General features: G+C 55.0%; 3 protein-coding genes across 3 annotated transcripts; 1 reads left to right on the plus strand and 2 right to left on the minus strand.

Annotated features, from left to right (window-relative positions):
• Positions 1-1,164: 1,164 nt before the first annotated feature.
• KVR01_003413 (uncharacterized protein) lies at positions 1,165-4,566 on the minus strand. Its single transcript, XM_044786773.1, has 6 exons — positions 4,164-4,566; positions 3,154-3,865; positions 2,309-3,044; positions 1,979-2,221; positions 1,644-1,874; positions 1,165-1,561 (listed from the first exon to the last, which is right to left on the minus strand). Exons 2-6 carry the CDS (start codon positions 3,512-3,514, stop codon positions 1,504-1,506), a joined length of 1,629 nt encoding a protein of 542 aa, XP_044648428.1. The 5' UTR covers positions 3,515-3,865; positions 4,164-4,566; the 3' UTR covers positions 1,165-1,503.
• A 228-nt stretch (positions 4,567-4,794) lies between these two features.
• KVR01_003531 (uncharacterized protein) lies at positions 4,795-9,487 on the minus strand (the record flags this gene model as incomplete). Its single annotated transcript, XM_044782679.1, has 4 exons — positions 4,795-5,816; positions 5,911-6,216; positions 6,281-8,772; positions 8,850-9,487. 4 exons carry the CDS (start codon positions 9,485-9,487, stop codon positions 5,596-5,598), a joined length of 3,657 nt encoding a protein of 1,218 aa, XP_044648546.1. The 3' UTR covers positions 4,795-5,595.
• A 1,272-nt stretch (positions 9,488-10,759) lies between these two features.
• KVR01_002021 (DNA repair ATPase SMC5) lies at positions 10,760-15,409 on the plus strand. The gene is made up of 5 exons (XM_044784490.1): positions 10,760-12,282; positions 12,342-13,235; positions 13,287-13,359; positions 13,412-14,165; positions 14,240-15,409. Exons 1-5 carry the CDS (start codon positions 10,924-10,926, stop codon positions 14,613-14,615), a joined length of 3,456 nt encoding a protein of 1,151 aa, XP_044647036.1. The 5' UTR covers positions 10,760-10,923; the 3' UTR covers positions 14,616-15,409.
• The last annotated feature ends 2,427 nt before the right edge of the window (positions 15,410-17,836 follow it).

Here is a 17,836-nt window from a genome sequence, read left to right on the forward strand (position 1 = left end):
GTGTCGGTAGCCAACGATGTGAAATCCAACTGAAATGTTTTACACTTGGAGGACATAAGTATGCAGAGAATGATGGGTATTCAAGGGGTGAAAAGACGATCTACCATGCGTGCGCTGCTCTCAGGTGGTTCGGGAAATGCTACCAGTATCTTTTTGCTTCAAAAGTTGTCTGCGTCGTCACCTTTTTGTGAGGCTGACCAAGGTAGCCTACCCGTGGACTCAACCGGGTCAAGCCCTTTGACACTTGACTCTGGAATGACCTGTCTTCGCGGATGCTGTAATCTTTCAGATCGACCGTTCATGTAACTTACACATTGGGGTATCACGTCCGAGCATGCCTCCTCGTTCAGAGATGTTCTAGCGAGCTGATACGACTGAGGTATGCAGACGTGACTGGGTAGCACTCCATGGGATCAATGATGACTGCTGCTCGGCGTCGAGGTCGACTTTTTGCCAGTACTTTCAGCCTTCCGTGAGTTTCTAGATTTCTTGATAGGCACGGAAAAGCTGAATCACCTTGTGACAATTTTTAGAACGACAGAAGTGCTGTTGCTTGCTTGATGTCCATACCTAGGTGGATAGCTCAGAGCAAGATGTGTTTTGCAGTGAGAGAATATTCATGTTTGGTCTCGTCTCCGGTCGACACCTGTAAAATAGAACGACTGCGGTAAACGAAACAGGCATATCCTCCTCTGAACAAACCTACTTCAAACCTCCTCAGATACCTAGGAAGTATCAGAAGAAGACCTACTCTACGCCTGCTGTAGGATCACATTGTCCCAACCTCCACTCGTGATAGTGCTAGGCCCGTAGATGCAATGCCTTCCAGTAAAGGACGTCTGCAAGTCTCCACCATGCCAGGAGGGGAAAATAATAATGCTCAGATGGTGTTGGTACATCCTTCCCTGCCTCACACGACATCCACCGAAGGTAGCGTAGCAACCACATCGAGCAAAAGGAAATCGCATCAGAGCCGGAACGGGTGTGAGACAAGAGCCCTCAGGATGACGTCCTGGGCTAGGAAAGAAACAAGATCAATCATCTTGCTCCTGGTGGCCACGGGGCTAGATTGATACTGAGATGATGATCACTTGACGATCCTTGATTAGAAACTCTAGCTAGGCTATGTCATGTCAAACTCACAGCCAGAGATCATGGGTGTATCTGCTTTCCTCTTGGCTTAATCCTTTACATCTGCAGGAAACAAATTGAAATTGAATGAATGGGATGGCCGGTGGTATCTTTTCCCTAAAACCTGAAGTCTGAGTTGCTCGTCTCAACAGTCGCCAAAACTATATCAATGCATATGACGTCCCGTAGAAACATGTCGATTGAGTAAGGAGCCAGAGATGCAAACAAGTAGGGTCCCACACATGGATCAGGAATTGTAGAGCAAAATAGTATAAATATTGTTGGGTTGCAGCTCGTACATGCTTCGTTAAAAGATTTTGCCCCATGAATCAAAGCGGCGCAACTCCCGTTTGCACACATTCGTGCACTAGATTACAACTTTGATGCCGGTGCAGCGTTTCCAACAGTGGTGATCTCGTTGTACAGCAGTCTATAGACCATGTGTCAGTTCGAGCCACGGCCGACAAAAAGAACCGGTCAAAGAGGGACGAGAGGGTCCAATAACAACTTACGATGTCAGGAAGTCAGCATAGTCCTCGCCGGTAACCTGCCCTGAGAAGTACTGGGCGGCCAATTGGAACTTGTTGCCCTGGCCGGCCTTCTTGGCAAGTTCATCGGACTGCTCCTTGAGCAGCTTCAGGGCGTAGGCCTTGTCGACACGCTTGCCCTCTGAAGTCGTCACACCGTGGCGGACCCATTGCCACAGCTGACTGCGGGAGACTTCGGCAGTGGCAGCATCCTCCCTGTGTTTTTGCGTCTTGGTTAGCCAACCGAACTCTTCAAACGATGAGTGGTGGAGAGCGAGTGTGTGCTCAGAAAGAGGTAGAGATGGCGGGTAGGAGCTCACATCAGGTAGTTGATAGGCACACAACCGACACCCCTGACCCACGCCTCCATGTAGCCGAGGCCAATGTTCAGGTTCTTGCGGATGCCCTCCTCAGTGATTTTGCCGGGGACGTTCATGTTGAGCAGGTCATTCTGGCCAATCTTGACGTCCTCACGGCGGTTAAAAAGCTGGTTTGGCGTTGGCATATGCTTGTTGAAGATCTCGACGGCGATGGATGCCAGGGCGGGGTGGGCCACCCATGTTCTGGTTTCCCGTCAGTTACTTCTCGTTATCCGAAATACCGGCATGATATTCCAAATCAGTGTAAACAGGAAAGGCTGAGACACGTACCCGTCGTGCCCGGCGCGCACCTCTCTCAACTTGTCAGCCCTTACGCCCTCCATCGCCTTGTCGTTGGCATCCTTGTCGTCCTTGATGGGGATCTGGGCAGCCATGCCGCCCATGGCGTGGACGCCACGCTTGTGGCAGGTCTGGATGAGCAGCTTGACATAGGCGTCCATGAAGGGGACCGTCATTGTCACGGCGCTACGGTCGGGTAGCACAAAGTTGCTGTTCTGCCTGAACTTCTTGATGACGCTGAAGATGTAGTCCCAGCGGCCGCAGTTCAGGCCGGAGGAGTGGTCGCGCAGCTCGTAGATGATCTCGTCCATCTCGAAGGCGGCCAGGATGGTCTCGATGAGCACGGTGCCACGGATGGTGCCACGGGGCATGCCAATGTAGTCCTGGGCGAGGTTGAAGACGTCGTTCCAGAGGCGGGCCTCGAGGTGCGACTCCATCTTGGGCAGGTAGAAGTAGGGGCCGGTGCCGCGCTTGATGGACTCGAAGGCGTTGTGGTAGAAGTACAGGCCAAAGTCAAACAGGGAGCCAGAGATGGGCTCGCCGTCGACCGTCACATGTTTCTCCTCGAGGTGCCAACCTCGGGGCCGCACGATGAGCGTGGGCAATGTGCGGTCGGTACGGAGCTTGTACTCCTTCTGACCCTGCTTGAAGTCGACCTGGCGCCTGTTGGCATCATACAGGTTCACCTGGCCATTGATCATGTTGTCCCACGTGGGAGCGCTCGAGTCTACCGCCCGTGGCTCGTCAGCTCCAGACCGGCACCGCTGCCACGCGCGGCGCATCCCAGCGGGGGCCAGAATGGAGTAGAAACCACTCAAGGTCTCAAGGTGACTCACCTTCGAAATCAGCCATATAAGTCCACACATCCGAGTTGAGCGCATTCACCACCATCTTCCTGTCCGTGGGCCCCGTGATCTCCACGCGCCTGTCCACCAGCCCGGGTGCGGGCGGTGCGCCCTTCCAGGTCGCATTGTCACGGATGTGCTTGGTCTCGGGCAAGAAATCGGGCAGGTTGCCCTTGTCCAGCTCGGCCTGGCGGATCTTGCGGCGCTCCAGGAGCTGCTTGCGCGTGTTGTTGAAGGAGCGGTGCAGCAGGGCGAGGAAGGCCAGCGCTGGGGGTGTCAGGATCTTCTTGTGCTCGTCCTTGACGGCGCCAAGGACGTTGACGCCCTGCAGGATGGTATCGGTCGAGGCCATGGCTGCTTAGAAGGGGTATTATACAATTTGGGCGGGTCGGTTGGTGTCTTGTGCAGGTCTAACAATAAGCAGGTCCAGCCGTTGCAGAGATGTTGAGACTCCAATAATGTACGACAAGCAAATAGGGAGCTTATAAGTGTGGCTATGATGCTACAGCAAGGGGGTGGGGAGGGCACGAGGGTATCAATGATGACGGAGGAGACTGAGGAGGAATATAAATCTGGTTCGGCAGTGACTGGCAGGGAAGGGCGGAGGCGAGATGATTGTCCGGTATTTTGGGTGATGGTCTGGTGTGCTTCCTTCTCCTTGTTGTGGAGGCCTGGATCGTGGATCGGGGAGCAAACTCGGAGTCTATGTAAGGTTGGTCAATGGGCGGGTTGGCCGTCGGTACGTCTCGGGTGAGAGGGAGTTTCGTGCCTGGGTACTTGTCCCAGATAGCCGGCGACGGATGCGATGATGCGCTTGTGATAATGTGGGGGAGGGGAACAAGGGGAGGCCAAGTGCTTGCAGGGCTGGGGTGGCACTGCAAGGCAAGCAAGGTTCACCTCGACAGCTCTGGGATTGGCATGTGAGGGGGGGGTCCTGGGGGTTGGGCATTCTGGCAGTTTGGAGAGAGCAGCCGTGTCGTCATAAGAGGTCGTTAGCCTACCAGCCAGCCAGCACTGAGCGTCGCTCCGAGGCCAAGGGTTGGACCCATGCCTATCCTGTCCCCAATTTGTCACCATGGGAGATTTGCGTGACATTCCAGCACGGCTTCCGCGGTTCGGTCTTGACCAATTCTCATGACCGGAGATGGTGACAGGCGGCCACAGCTTGGTGTTGAGGGCGCGGCTGTCATGGGCGTGGGCGTGGGCGTGGGCGTGGGCGTGCGGGTGCGGGACCCTTCTTCTGCATGTGTTAGTAGTCAGGTAGCTACCTAGGTAGTCAACCTGCGGTCCACATCCCCCAGATTCCTCGAGCCGATGTCGTATCTGCTCCCGTTCCCATGGCCTGGGCTCTGTTGGCCTGGCTGGGCCACCGGGTCTGCAGCCGAGCCCGGGACGCAATCCGACTAACACGCACATGGGAGGGACAAGGTGTGATGTGCAAACGCCCGACGCTCGGACAAGTTCCGACTTCCATACTGCCGAAGCCGGTGAACCCCATGAGTCGAGCCGAGGTCGACCTCCTTGGGCCGATATTCTCCGATCCTTTCGCTTACTATCGCCACAGGATACTATACATCCTAGGTAGGTATGGTAATTGGTATCGAGTAACGCCTTGCAAGCCTACCCTGCTGCCGAGAACATACATAATTCGAATCGAGTAACACCTTGTAACCTCCAACAGCACGCGTGACTCAGTCTCAAGATTACACAAAAAAAAACATGATTTTACCAATTCTGCCTATCATCAGCTCAGAGCAGTCAGTCAGTGGTCGGGGCCCTGCTCTTCAAGCTGGACAAGAGCAGGGACCAAAGAAGCCGTGCAAAACTGCTATGCACGTTACTTTTCGGGAGCAACTACCACGGCGCTGAATCTATCTACACTACCTTCTCACCCCCTCTTTCTTTCCGCACTCATAACAACCGCGCCGACAACCAAGGCGGATTGAAGTCTGGTCCTCGTGTCAAACTCGTCACAGTGTGTCCCTGTGCCTCTGGCCCGCAAGTGTTGAGACGCCAAGCATGCTTCTGTTAAGCGACAGTGCGTCCTGGTGATCCAATGTAAGCGGTTTCCAACCGGCTTGGAAGCATTATTCCAGAGCCTTTCCTTCAACCTATTAACCCCGACTGTCTCTCCATTTGGTTTTTTTTGGGGGGTTTTTTTTTTCGTAGCATTCGGGGTTTTGTCTACCATTGGGTTCGAGACACTTCGATCGCCAGCCCAAGTCATGCATGTCCGGGATGTGTCCCCTTGAGAGTCCAAGGAAGATGTTCGAAATACAGAATTAGCAGGTTGAGATACAGGAGTGTATCCAAGTCTGGCTGTTAGCCGTCAACCAACAATCAAAAGGCCCAACCACAAACAGCAAGGCCACCGCCACCGCATGGGCATGGCAAGTGGCTGGCCAAAGACGAAGAGGGCTCTGCCTCCTAATCTCAAGAGTTGAGCGTCTTGATCATCATCTTGGCCTTTCTGCTGTCCTGGACGAGGAGGTCCCGTCCCCTGAAGATGCTGTGCATCGTGTCGACCACCTTGTGGAAACTGCTCGCGGCCCCCTTCTCCTGTGTGTAACGGACAATGCTGAGGTGATTGCGCTTGCCGTGCTCAATCACCGTGATGATCTCGACAGCGAAATGTACCTCCTTGATATTCAGGACTAATACATACGCAGTGTCAGTCAATGCCGCTCTTCTCGGGGATTGTAGACCCGAACAACATGGCACCTGGACCGCTGGACCGGCTGTACTCACAGTTCTTCTTGCCAACCCTCGCAAATACAATGTTGCGCTCCTTGTCAACTTGGACGTCTCGTATGCCCCATTTGCGCCACTCCCGCAACAAGATGGCGACCTCCTGCCGGGCGCGACGGCGGGACATCTGCAGGCACAGATATCGCCTGGACGGCTTGAACCGGAAGAGACGGGCCAGCCAGTTCTGCCGCGGCTCAATCTTCCGGGCAGCAGCGTCGGCGTTGTCACCATAGCCATCCTGGGTCATTGACGGGGCTCTGGACAGGTAATGGGCGGCGTCGAAGCTGGTGGTTTCATCCTCATAATCTGGGGCTTTGACGTGTTAGCAAAATTGCCCACGGAATAATGCACCGAGGGTCCCGATCCCTACCTGCAATGGACATTCGATTACTGCTCCGCGAGGTCTTCCAGAACATGAAGCTCTTCTTCTTTGGGGGCTGAGCTGTCACCGTGGGTGGTGGCATGTCTGTCAAGATAGACTCGAAACGCTGAGGATTGGTGGTGACTAAATTCGCCTCGTCACGCTGATCCTCGCACACCCTCGAACCATCAGCAGTCTCCTCCATCTCGCCTTTGGAATTCGCCCTCGAGCTGCGCCTAAACCACGTTGACAGTTTCTTCCTGGGCCCGATAGACGAACCATTGCTGCTTGACCTGCCATTCGGGGTCGGCTCTTCGGGCAGGTCTGGCATACGGCTTTGGAAACCGTGCATCTTTCGAACTTCCGATTCCTGGGACGCCTGTTGGACCCCACCTGCCTCGGCCGAAGCACTTGCAGATTTCTTTCGGACGTTGAGTGGTCTGGGGATGATTGAAAATTCCGCCGACTTCATTGCTGTTGGTGACTTAACAACTCGAATCGTGTGCTCGGCGTTCGTGGCTAGGAACTCTAAATTGCCGTTGTCGCTGGGAGTTGGCAGCGCGGCCGAGGTTCTCAGAGGTGGTGCTGAAACAATCCGAGCCTGACCATTGACTACCTTTGGGGACTCGAAAATTGACGGCAGAGGACGTGCATCACGAGCATACTGTGCATACACAGGCGCGGACGTAATGCGCCGCTGGCCTGCAGAAGAAATGGCCAGAGGGGCCACGTTGAGGGAGTCATCTGGGTCTTTGTAATCATTCTCCAGGAGATCCTCGGGACGCTGGTGGCCTTTAGGTTTGGGCGTGATCTCATTCGGAGGCGTGGGTGGCAGTGGCCTCGAATCCCAAGGGTTGACACCAGCACGAGCTGTGTAAGTAGGCTCCGGTGTCTTCTGAACCGGAGGTGTACCGAAGTCAATGGAGAAGGGTGTCAGGCTTTTGCGGTTCCTGTCCAGAGTGTCGGAAGGCGAGCCAATGAGCAGGCTGCTGAAGGCGTCATCACAATCCCTGGCAATGCTGTTGCTGAAATGGATCATCTCTTCATCTACAGCAGGCGCGCAGGCGCTCATGTGACGGAGTGAGTTCGGAGATTCGTGCTCTTTCTTGATCTTTTTGCGAGGGCTACTCGGTGATGTGTTATCCCTGTCACATGTCGACTGATCACCCGCGATGCTGGACGATGCCGGAAAACTGCCGTTGTGTCCATGTTGGCTGGCTGGCGGTTGGTCTTTGCGGTTGCTTGGAAAGTTTACACCACGCCTGTGTCGAGGCTTAACTAGCACGCCCGTAGTACCTTGACCAGTGCTGCGTATTGAACTCATTGAGCTGCGCTGCGATGGCGCGTAGCTCACAGTACGTGAACGAAGCGAAGGGTTCACTCTCCTTCTGACCACTGACGAAGACCCTGTCCCCACCCTGGACGGCACAGAGCCGGATGCCACGCTTCTTGCCTTCCCAGGCTCTATATTGCGGGCGCGGTGAACCACGATCCTCGCGTGGCTAGCTTGGCCAGGCGCCAGGTCGCGTGAGGCATAATATGGGTCGTAACTGCGCACCGTACCACTGGCTTCCGTGTCGGCGACGGTGGAAATCACTGTGAAGCGGGATGGTGTTCGTCCCTGAAGCTTGAACTGACGAGTCGATACGCGCGTTGTCCAAGCCGGTGGGCGAAGATGGTGATAATCGCTCGTCGAGTGGGCTAGGTCCGGGTCGTAATTCTCCAAGAGACGATCTCGGTGGCTCACAAGAAGATGGTAGAAGAGCTTCTGCTCGTTTGGCCCCTTTCCTAGGAGCTTGGACTTTATTTCCTTCTCGTCTGCCGAGTGCCACATGGCACGGAGCGGACGCAGAATCTGAGGATCTATGTCACGGAAATTTATGGGGGCATCTTTTGACCTCGCTCTCATGTCGACAGGCTGTTTCCGATGTTGCGCAAAACCGGGGAACTTGTCATATTTCTTGATGAGCGGGTGGTCCCACATCTCGCGAATTGAGATGCGCTTGTCGGGATCGGTCACGAGAATGCGCCGGATCAAGTCCTTCGCATCGGGGCTGAAAGCATCGGGCATGATGTAGAGTGCTCTCTTGGACAATGACAGCATTGTGGGCATGTGCGGGTCGTCAAAGGGAAGCCTCTGCTCTAACATGGCGAAAAGGATGACCCCCATGCTCCAGACATCCGTCTTGTCTCCACGATACGTCTTTTGCTTGAGAAGCTCGGGAGCGGCGTAGTGAGGGCTTCCGCAGGCAGTCCTTAGCTTCTTGTCATTCTGATGGAGCGCAGCCATGCCGAAGTCAATGATCTTGACTTCGTAGTGATCAGACAGCAGAATGTTCTCTGGTTTGAGATCCCGGTGGCAAATATTGAAGGAGTGGCAATACTCCATAGCGCTCATCATCTGTCGGAAGACGTAGACCGCGCTGCGCTCACTGAGCTTGCCGCGGTGGTTGATATAGGAGAACATGTCTTTACTGTCGCAGTATTCGAGAATCAAGTAGCTTCAGCAGGAAATCGGAGTCAGCACAATTCCAGGTGTTGTGTTTCAGAGCGGGATGCCACAGTGAGGTCACATTACATTTCGTTTCGGTTCTCCCAGACGTCAAGAATCTTGATGATATTTGGATGTTCGATCAGCTTCATGATGGCGATCTCTCGCTCCACGGTCACAGGTAGCCGACGGAACCCATCGTCCACCGCTGGAAGCTGCCTCTCGACCTTGTCGAGCTGTGCGATGCTGCCAGCTTGGGAGAGGTACGCAGTCTTCTTGGATATGATCTTGACGGCAACGGACTGCCCGGTGAGTCGATGACGCGCAAGCCGCACGCGAGCTGACGAGCCCTTGCTAAGGGTCCTGCCAAGCTGCCACGGCCCGATGTGCGTCTTGATTTTGGAGTCGTTGGAACGCGCCGTCGAGGCGGATGCGGTGGAGACCTGGGAGTCTCGCTTCGAGGCGTCCTGGTCCCGAGAGGCTTGGGAAACGACGGAGATGCGCGGGTTAGCAGGCGGCTGAGACAGAGGCTGAGCTACCTGGTTGGGCCTCCTAGGGGCCGAGTTGTCCTCGGCGACCACGACGGGGACATTCTCTTTGCATTCGCTCTCGTAGGTCTTCGGAGCATGAGAACGGGAGCTGGGAGGTACGCTGTTGCCTCGCTTCCCTCTGTCACCGAGGGGGGCACGCGGCGCCATAGTATGAATGTATGTGGGCTTGTCCATATTGGAGTTACCCAAGCGGCGGTGTCGTCTGGGAGAACTCAGCGCATGTCTTAGGTCGCGTGGTAGAGGGCTCAGGAGTTTGAGGGGGGGCGGGCTGTAGAACAGTGAGCACTTGAGGTTGCAAAGAGGGTTGAGCAAGTTGCAATCGGCGGGCGCTTCCAGGACGTGGGGCCCAGTGTTGATTGTCCACGCGTTGTTGTTTTGATGCTGGCGGTTGCTGCAGGGAGGGGACGATACATGCACCCAACGAGGCTGCTTGGTCCTTGGTCGCTGAGGAAACCAGAGCTTGGGCCGCGTCACAAGTAAGGGCCAACGGATAGATGATACTCCCAGCTCCCAGTCAAGCCCGGGCTTGAGGTTCGGTCTGCACGTCACGAAGGATCAATCTGAGGGTTTTCAACGTGGGAAAGGTCCAGGTTGAAGACCAAGGGAAGCGAGCGCGCACATGGGCTGTCAGGGGTGCAGCTTCCCGCCAACTTAGAACGCAACGTGAACTAAGCACACCACCCAATTCCCCAGGGTCCGTCCAGTCATGAAATACTGATCTGCTGACCCACTGGAATGCCCTGACATGAGTCCATTCTGATGGAACAGCGAGGCCAGGCAAACCGGGCTCGGCGCTCTCAAATGTTGAGTCTGCCCAACTATCCACACCTGCGACAACAGCTTCGACACGCCCGGCCAAGTCCCCGAACCTCACATCTATAACTAACCGACAGCGACTACGTGATCTCTGCAGCTCAAGGCACTTGCTCTTGAGCTCCGGCGGAAGTGTTCTACAGCGACTTCCTGATAGCCTCATCCCAGCGTCGCCACCACCTCCTCAGAGCAACTCAGGTTTGGGGGATCAGGACACCTCTGAGACCGATCATCAAATTGCCGGGTTCGAGCCGGCGGCCGCCATCAGCAGGCCAGGAAAGTGAAGCTGATCTGAAATGCCGGAAAGGCCCACGTAGCAGGAGGGCAAGCGCGGTCTGGACCACCTTCGTATTCATGCTTGAGGACCTGGGTGTAAGGGGTGACTTTCTGACTTCTCCTAATTCGCTCTGGGATCTCGTGACGGGCGGGTGGCCTTGGTGAGTCTGCACACCAAATACGGTGGAATGTTGTTGAGGCGTTAGTCTGGACATCGGCCTGGCAGACGGGGTGATCTTCAAGGTGAGGTCGGCAGAGGCTACCCCTGCTGCTGAGTCATCACGGAGCCGCCTCGCTGATTCGTTCTTTGCCGGGGACCAGGGACCCCGCCGAAACTTAATGGCGACGCGTCTCTCTGTCTAATGTACGGATTGAACCGCGTTCTGGCACCAGCTGGCAACTTCCGAAATTTGCTGCCAGAATTTCCTCCCACTCCATCGGCTTGATGGGTCTCTCGCAGATCCATTCCGTCCTTATCTCTGCCACTTGTCCCGACGCACAGCTGCCGTTTCATTGCCACAATGGCCGGTGTCACCGCGAGACGGCGATCGCGATCGCAGATGGAGGACGCCCATGATGCCGATGTCGCCAGATTCGGCCACCGGTCTTCCCCGCCTCTTTCGGACGGCTCTAAGAGAATGCGACTCAGGGGCGGACGAGGCGCCCCCAGTCATCTGGAAGAAGAAGACGGCGACGACGACGACAGTGAAGAGACGATGGGCGACTTTCCTGGAGGCGACCACCATGAACCACAGCAACAAGTCAGCAGCCATGTCACCAGCAACGGCACGCCCGCGACTGAGTTCACAACTGGTTCAATCGTGCGCGTCAAGGTCGAGAACTTCGTCATCTACGAAAAGGCTGAATTTCTTCCCGGCCCCAACCTGAACATGGTCATTGGCCCCAATGGCACGGGCAAGAGCTCCTTGGTGTGTGCCATCTGTCTCGGTCTCGGCTATCCTGCCAGTGTTCTTGGCCGTGCAACCTCATTCGGCGAGTTTGTGAAGCATGGCAAGGAGCACGCAACAGTGGAAGTGGAACTGCAAAAGCGGCCCGAGGATCGTGCCAATTACGTTGTCAAGTTGGTCATCAAACGCGAGGACAACACGCGGAAATTCTCTTTGAATGGGAGAGAAGCCACCATCAAGCAGATACAGCACGTCACGCGTCAGTTGCGGATACAAATTGACAACCTTTGCCAATTCCTGCCCCAGGATCGGGTGGCCGAGTTTGCCGGCCTGAATTCGGTGGAACTCTTGGCTAGGACGCTTCAAGCAGCTGCCCCGGAGGTCATTACGGAGCAACAAAATAGGCTGAAGGAGCTATTTGATGAGCAGAAGGCGGTGTCAAGGCAGCTTGCAACTGACGCGGAGACCCTTCGCAGCTGGGAGACCCGGCAGCAAGGTCTACAGGCTGACGTCGAGCGCCTGAGAGAGCGAGAAGAGATTCAAGCCAGAGTTGTTGATCTGCAAGATGCACGCTTGGTCCTCGACTACGACGAGAAGAGAAGAGTCTTTTCTGAGTGCAGAGAGAACAGGCGCAAGGCGCAAGAAAGACAACGCAGACTCGAGGAAAGATGTGCGCCCTCACTCGAAGATGTCAATCTGAAGCAACAGTACCAGAGAAAAGTTCAGGATGCTTTGGAAGCTAGGAAGCGACGAGGCCAAGAGGTCGAGCAAGATCTTATGGAGACCGTCGCGCAAATTGAGAAGACCGAGGAGGGTATGCGGACTCTTGAGGCCAAGAAATTAGCCGAAAAGCAATCCTTGGACAAAAAGAAGAAGCTGGTGTCCAACGCTCGGACAAAAATCAACCAGCTTGAGGGCCAGTACAAGAGTCATCACTATGACTTCAACCCTGCCGAATGGAATCATAAAATTGTAAGCTGCCGTACTGCAGCACTTTGCACATCGAGCAGACAGGCTAATGTTTTCTCCAGCGTGAACAACGAGCCCGCCTGGACACCGAATATAAGGAAGAGAAGGAAGAGCTCGATGCCGCGACAACTGAATTAAGAGACCGCGGTAAGGAAAAGCGACAAGAGCAAGCCACCTTGAAAAAGGAGCTCGAGAACCTCAATTCCCAGGAAGGCCAGAGACTCAACCAACTCAAGAGGGTTGAGCCTGAGGTTGCAAAGGCTTGGGAATGGCTGCAAGAGAACGGTGACAAGTTCGAGAAGCAGGTTTTCGGTCCGCCAATGCTGACCTGCTCCATGAAGGACAAGCGATATTCGAACCATGTGCAGTCACTGCTGCAGAGAGACGACTTTCTTTGCTTTACTGCCCAAACCAGGAAGGACCACAAGGAGCTCACTGATCAGTTTTTCACAAGAATGAAGCTGGCCGTTACAGTCCGAACAGTCACTGCGGATCTGTCATCTTTCCGCTCTCCCGTTCCCCAGGAGAATCTCCCAGCTATGGGTCTGGATGGCTACGCGCTGGACTTCGTTGAGGGGCCCAAGCCGGTGCTTGCGATGCTGTGCTCAGAGAAAAAGCTCCACCTTACCGGGGTGGCCCTAGAAGATATCAGCGAGGAGCAGTACCAGAAGATCAATGAGGGCGAGGTGTTCAATTCATTCGCTACTGGCAGCACCATGTATCGAATTACACGTCGCAGGGAATATGGGCCTGGTGCTACCTCCACAATGTCCCGTGCCATCAGACCAGGCACATACTGGACGGATGGGCCTATCGACTTGGCGGCAAAGAATGAGCTCGAGCAGCGTCTCAAACAGTGCGAGGATGAGTTCGGCGAAATGAGACGCACGAACGAAGAGTTCAAAGCGAAGGGGGCAGCTTTGAATGAGAAGAAACAGGAAATCAACGACGCGGTGGTAAGTTGCTTGTATCGGTTGCTGTGAGACTCTTGAGTTGACAAGTTGCAGGCACAACTAGAAGAGGAGAAGAATACCTTGCAGCGCGAATTCAACCAGTGGAAGGCCCTGCCGGACAAAATCGGTTTGTTCGAGCGCCATTCCGATGAATGCAGCATTGCTGACGTTTGCCTTAGATGTCTTGAAATCAGGCTTACAGAACTCACTGAAGGACTTGAAGGACACAAAGCAGAGGCTCTTGTCCTATGACGGCGAAGCTGAGAAACTTGCGCTGCAGAGGGCCCGACGTGCCTTGGAACACAGAAAGCAACTCGGTCTGCTCCGTGATGCAAACCAGGCCATAATCGAGGCTGCCCTGCGCCTTCTTGAAGCCAAATCAGACGTTGCGGCATTGAAAGAGCGAAACTCGGAAATTGTGCAGAGACTTGAAAGAGAAAGGCATAGCCTACAGCTACTGGTTCGCGAAGCGGAGAAGGCCAAAGCTGATGCCAAAGATGCCCAGAACGTCATTTTGGAACTCCTATCAACTGGCCCAGATAACACCATCGACGAGGAAAGGAGGGACTTTCTCTCCGGGATCAAGGAGGGCCTCACATTGGAAACAATGGACGCTGAAATCCAGAGTGAACAGGCTAAGCTGGATCTGATCCATGCCGCAGACCCCGGGGTCCTGCAAGAGTTCGAGAAGCGAGCTCGGGATATCGAGCGCGGTCAAAGGGACAAGGCAAAGCGGGAGCGGCAGCTCGATTCACTGAATCAGCAGATCCAAGAGCTGAAAGATGCGTGGGAGCCCGCGGTTGACGCTATCATCAACAGGATCAACGACGCTTTCAGTTACAACTTCGAACAGATCAACTGCGCCGGAGAGGTCAGCATCCACAAAGATGAGGACTTCGACAAGTGGGCAATCGATATCAGGGTCAAGTTCAGGTGCGTACAAATGTGACAGACACAACAGCGACTCCTTGCGACGAATCCCCACTAACCATACTGCCTAAATCCAGAGAGAACGAGACGCTCCAGAAGCTCGACCAACACCGTCAGTCCGGCGGCGAACGCTCTCTGTCTACCATATTCTACCTCATGTCGCTCCAGTCCATGGCCCAGGCGCCTTTCCGCGTCGTTGACGAGATCAACCAGGGGATGGACCCGCGCAACGAGCGCATGATGCACGAGCGTATGGTGGAGATTGCGTGCAACGAGAACGCGTCACAGTACTTCCTCATCACGCCCAAGCTCCTCCCTAACCTTAGGTACGACGCGCGCATGAAGGTGCTGTGCGTCGCCAGTGGCGAGCACATGCCGCACGAGGGCGGCAAGCTCGACTTCGCGCGCTGCGTCAAGATCAAAAGGAGGCTTCTGGCTGCTGCCAGTGCCTGAAATGTCTGAAGAGCTGAAATGTCTGAAGAGCCTTGCACGGAGAAAGCGGGCGAGGGTTGCTTGTTAGTGGAAGGGCGTTGTTGGAAGGATTCTTGGTTCTGGAGTTCTCGTTGAAGCATGACACCTTCTTTGGGCGGATGTTTTCGCCATTCTCTACGATACCCAAATCCCCTGAGATCAGGTTTCTGCCATTGCTGCTGCGACCGTTGATGAACCTTGTGACTTGGCACCGTGATTTCCATGCTTGGGCTAATAACATCTACCACGCGCTTCCATTGCTTGGTTTTCGAGCGGCAATATTCTCAAAGAGGATGTAATTGTAGGTAGCTGCCGTGCTGAGGGCGATTGTTCTTCTGCTCGATCACTTCCCGGAGTTCCGAGCCCTTGGGCTACTCTTTGCTTCTTCTACTGCGAGTGTTTTCTAGCCGGTACTTTGAATTCCGATCACGAAAGAGGAGCGTCTTCTTTTACCAATTTTGTTCACATGAGTGATGAAATCTCCGGGACGCATTGCAGCGTCACTCCCACCAATGATGGTCTTGGACAAAAGCAGCAACTCTCTTTGATTAATACCAAGGCCACTACTCGCCACCATCTCGTGGCTTTTTACAAAGGGCATATGACAGCAAATGGCATGAACTCGCTTATGCAGCCTTCATCTTTATGCTACAGCTTACAGTGTTCCTTCGCCTTCGCGAAAGACGGCGTGGGTCGAGATATCCAACAAATCCAAAGGGGGAAAAGCAATGGCTATTCCTTGGGAGGGGAGCGCCCCATTGCTTCTAGACCCTATCGGATCTTATGTCTCCTCTTCCTGTCGGACAGATACGAACGCCTAGTCGGTCATCGGGTGCTGTGTCTCGGTTAAGTGGTTACCTACATATCCTGTGACACGTTTGTTTGTGTTTCTTCCGGGCCCGCCGCGAGGCGGCCACGCCCACATGGTTCGATAGAATGTTGGGATCTGGGGTTGAGAGGACACGCTGGATAGGAAAGGAGAAGACGCAGCTGAATCGTTGTATCCACAGAAGGAATTGGGGCAGAAGTCTACCTGGATCTCTGCCCGTCTTGTAACAAGCCTCCTGGTCTTCCCAAAGCGTTCTCTGTTACCGCTAGGATACCGGCAGCATCAGCCCCGACAGAGGTTCTCAATATGTTTGTGGTTCTTCCCAGTGATACTATCCATTTCATGGATGCATGCTGACATTTTTGCCTCCGACTGGGGCCCTCTACAGTGGCAACCTCAAACTCAACCCGACGACATGTAATCCCACAAGCAGCACCAAGCGCACGTAGTCCGGGTAGTTCAGCCTCTCCTGACGAGAATAGCTCAACCCAATCATTCGGCATGCGACTACCACCGGCACCATCACTCCCGTCACCACAGCATTGTGGCCATGGCCCTGCATGTCCGCCAGATTGGTGGCTGACGCAGCCCAACCGAGCAGGCGGCAGCCGCGAGATTGGACACGCATCCACGTCGGGAGACTAAAAATGCAGATCGCATCTCTGGTCTCTGCTGAACGACAGAGTGATCTCCGTGCGCTTGCGTGCGTGGCAAATAGCCGCAAGACCAATTGCCGTCTGCGGACGTCTCTCCCCAGCCCATCCAAGGGGACTTTTCTTGGAGCACTTCCCTTTCAGCTTGTACGCAGATCATCCCGCCTGCCCGCCCGCCGCGGGGTGCAAGGGACGAACGGCCCCCGGGCAGCCGGGGAAGGCAAAGTGACATAGCGCAAGAGCATCCCGCAGTTCCCCTGTTCCCGTCTTGCACGAGAGGCAAAGACGCGACCCGAGGTTTTCGGCCTACTAACTGGCCTCATCTATACCGGCGTGTCGCGTGTCCAGACGCGCGCATCATCTGCGCCACACCCTATTCGGAGAGTAGTCATGCACATGGATTCTTGACAGCCGGGTAGACAAGCCACCATGCACGACTTTGCGCAGTTCACAGGTCGACAACGTCCAGGTGACACTCAGCTGTAGACGGGGCCATCGCTATCCGAGATTCATCTTGGGCCTTATAATTATCTCTCAACCAGTCGAGCATCCTAGCTGCCTGGAGAAAGGTGGTGAGGGCGTTATACAACAGGTATTATAGATGCTTTCGTAAGGGGCGACAGCGCATCCCTCAACTCCACCATAGCTAGCACACAAACTCAGCGCCAGGAGGAGAAGGTCCGGGCCTTGGATATAGATTCTCAAAACTCTGGTACCCTAGAAACGCACCACTCTCGCACAATGCTACTGTTGGCCAGCTCGGTGTTTTCGACCCTGGCCCACAGGAGAACAAGCCAAAATAAGAGCAGCATGGCCATTGCGTGGCGGCCAGCTAGCAGCACACGCAGTAGATAGATGGGGGGTGTTGGACAACCTATCGGTCACCCGTTGGAATACCGGGACAGCAGACACCCGGAACGGCTGGGGCAAACAGCAAGTTTGCAGATTGGAGGGGGGGAAGCCAGCGAGCAGGGAGCCTATGGAGACTCGACTATGGGGTTTGTCTCGAGCCTGATGAGGGCCGAACCGTTTGGGTCGCCCAGGCACCTTCCGCCTTGCTCGGTACCACGGGGCGAGCGCAGCTATGTCGTCAAAGTTGACGCCGTATGCGACCGGGGCCTCGCCGAGGTCTGCCTCAATTACCCTGCCTCGCAACGGGACTGTAAGACAGCTGGCGCAAGGTGAAGACCCGGAGCAGACACACGGCGTTTCTTGCCCCATGCGATATGGCGGCCTTCGGATTGAGGGGCGGTGGCCCGCCCGCCGAGCCCACTCCGGGACGATCGGCGGCCGCAGATTCCTTGCTACCAGATGTCTTCTAGAGCTGATGATTGTGGTCGGCATCATCCGAACAGGGAGAGGGTAGGCAAGCTCATGCGGGAAAATAACTTTATTGAAAAGGCTGGAACGCATCTGGGCGTGCACACACACACACCCTTTTCGTAAGAGCCAATGGTGAGCCTCCTCCCAGGCCGGGTAGAACTTGTTTCAAGGAGGCGATCGCGAACAGGCTGACGGGAGGAGGTAAGGATTAGCTCGTGGCGTGTTAGGGCGGTGATTCGCCAATTGCAGCATGCAATGACAGATTAAGATGCTGCGATGTGACAACGTAGTCCGTGGGATTGTGAATACCAACTCAATTTGTGGAGGCGTCGAGCGTTGCGTGCCCCCAGAACAGCGTCCGCTGTGGGCGACTGGGCGAGATCTCACCGCGACTTCGT

Source organism: Diaporthe batatas (genome assembly GCF_019321695.1).
Source record: "Diaporthe batatas strain CRI 302-4 chromosome Unknown Contig00003, whole genome shotgun sequence".
Classification (NCBI taxonomy): Eukaryota; Fungi; Ascomycota; class Sordariomycetes; order Diaporthales; family Diaporthaceae; genus Diaporthe; species Diaporthe batatas.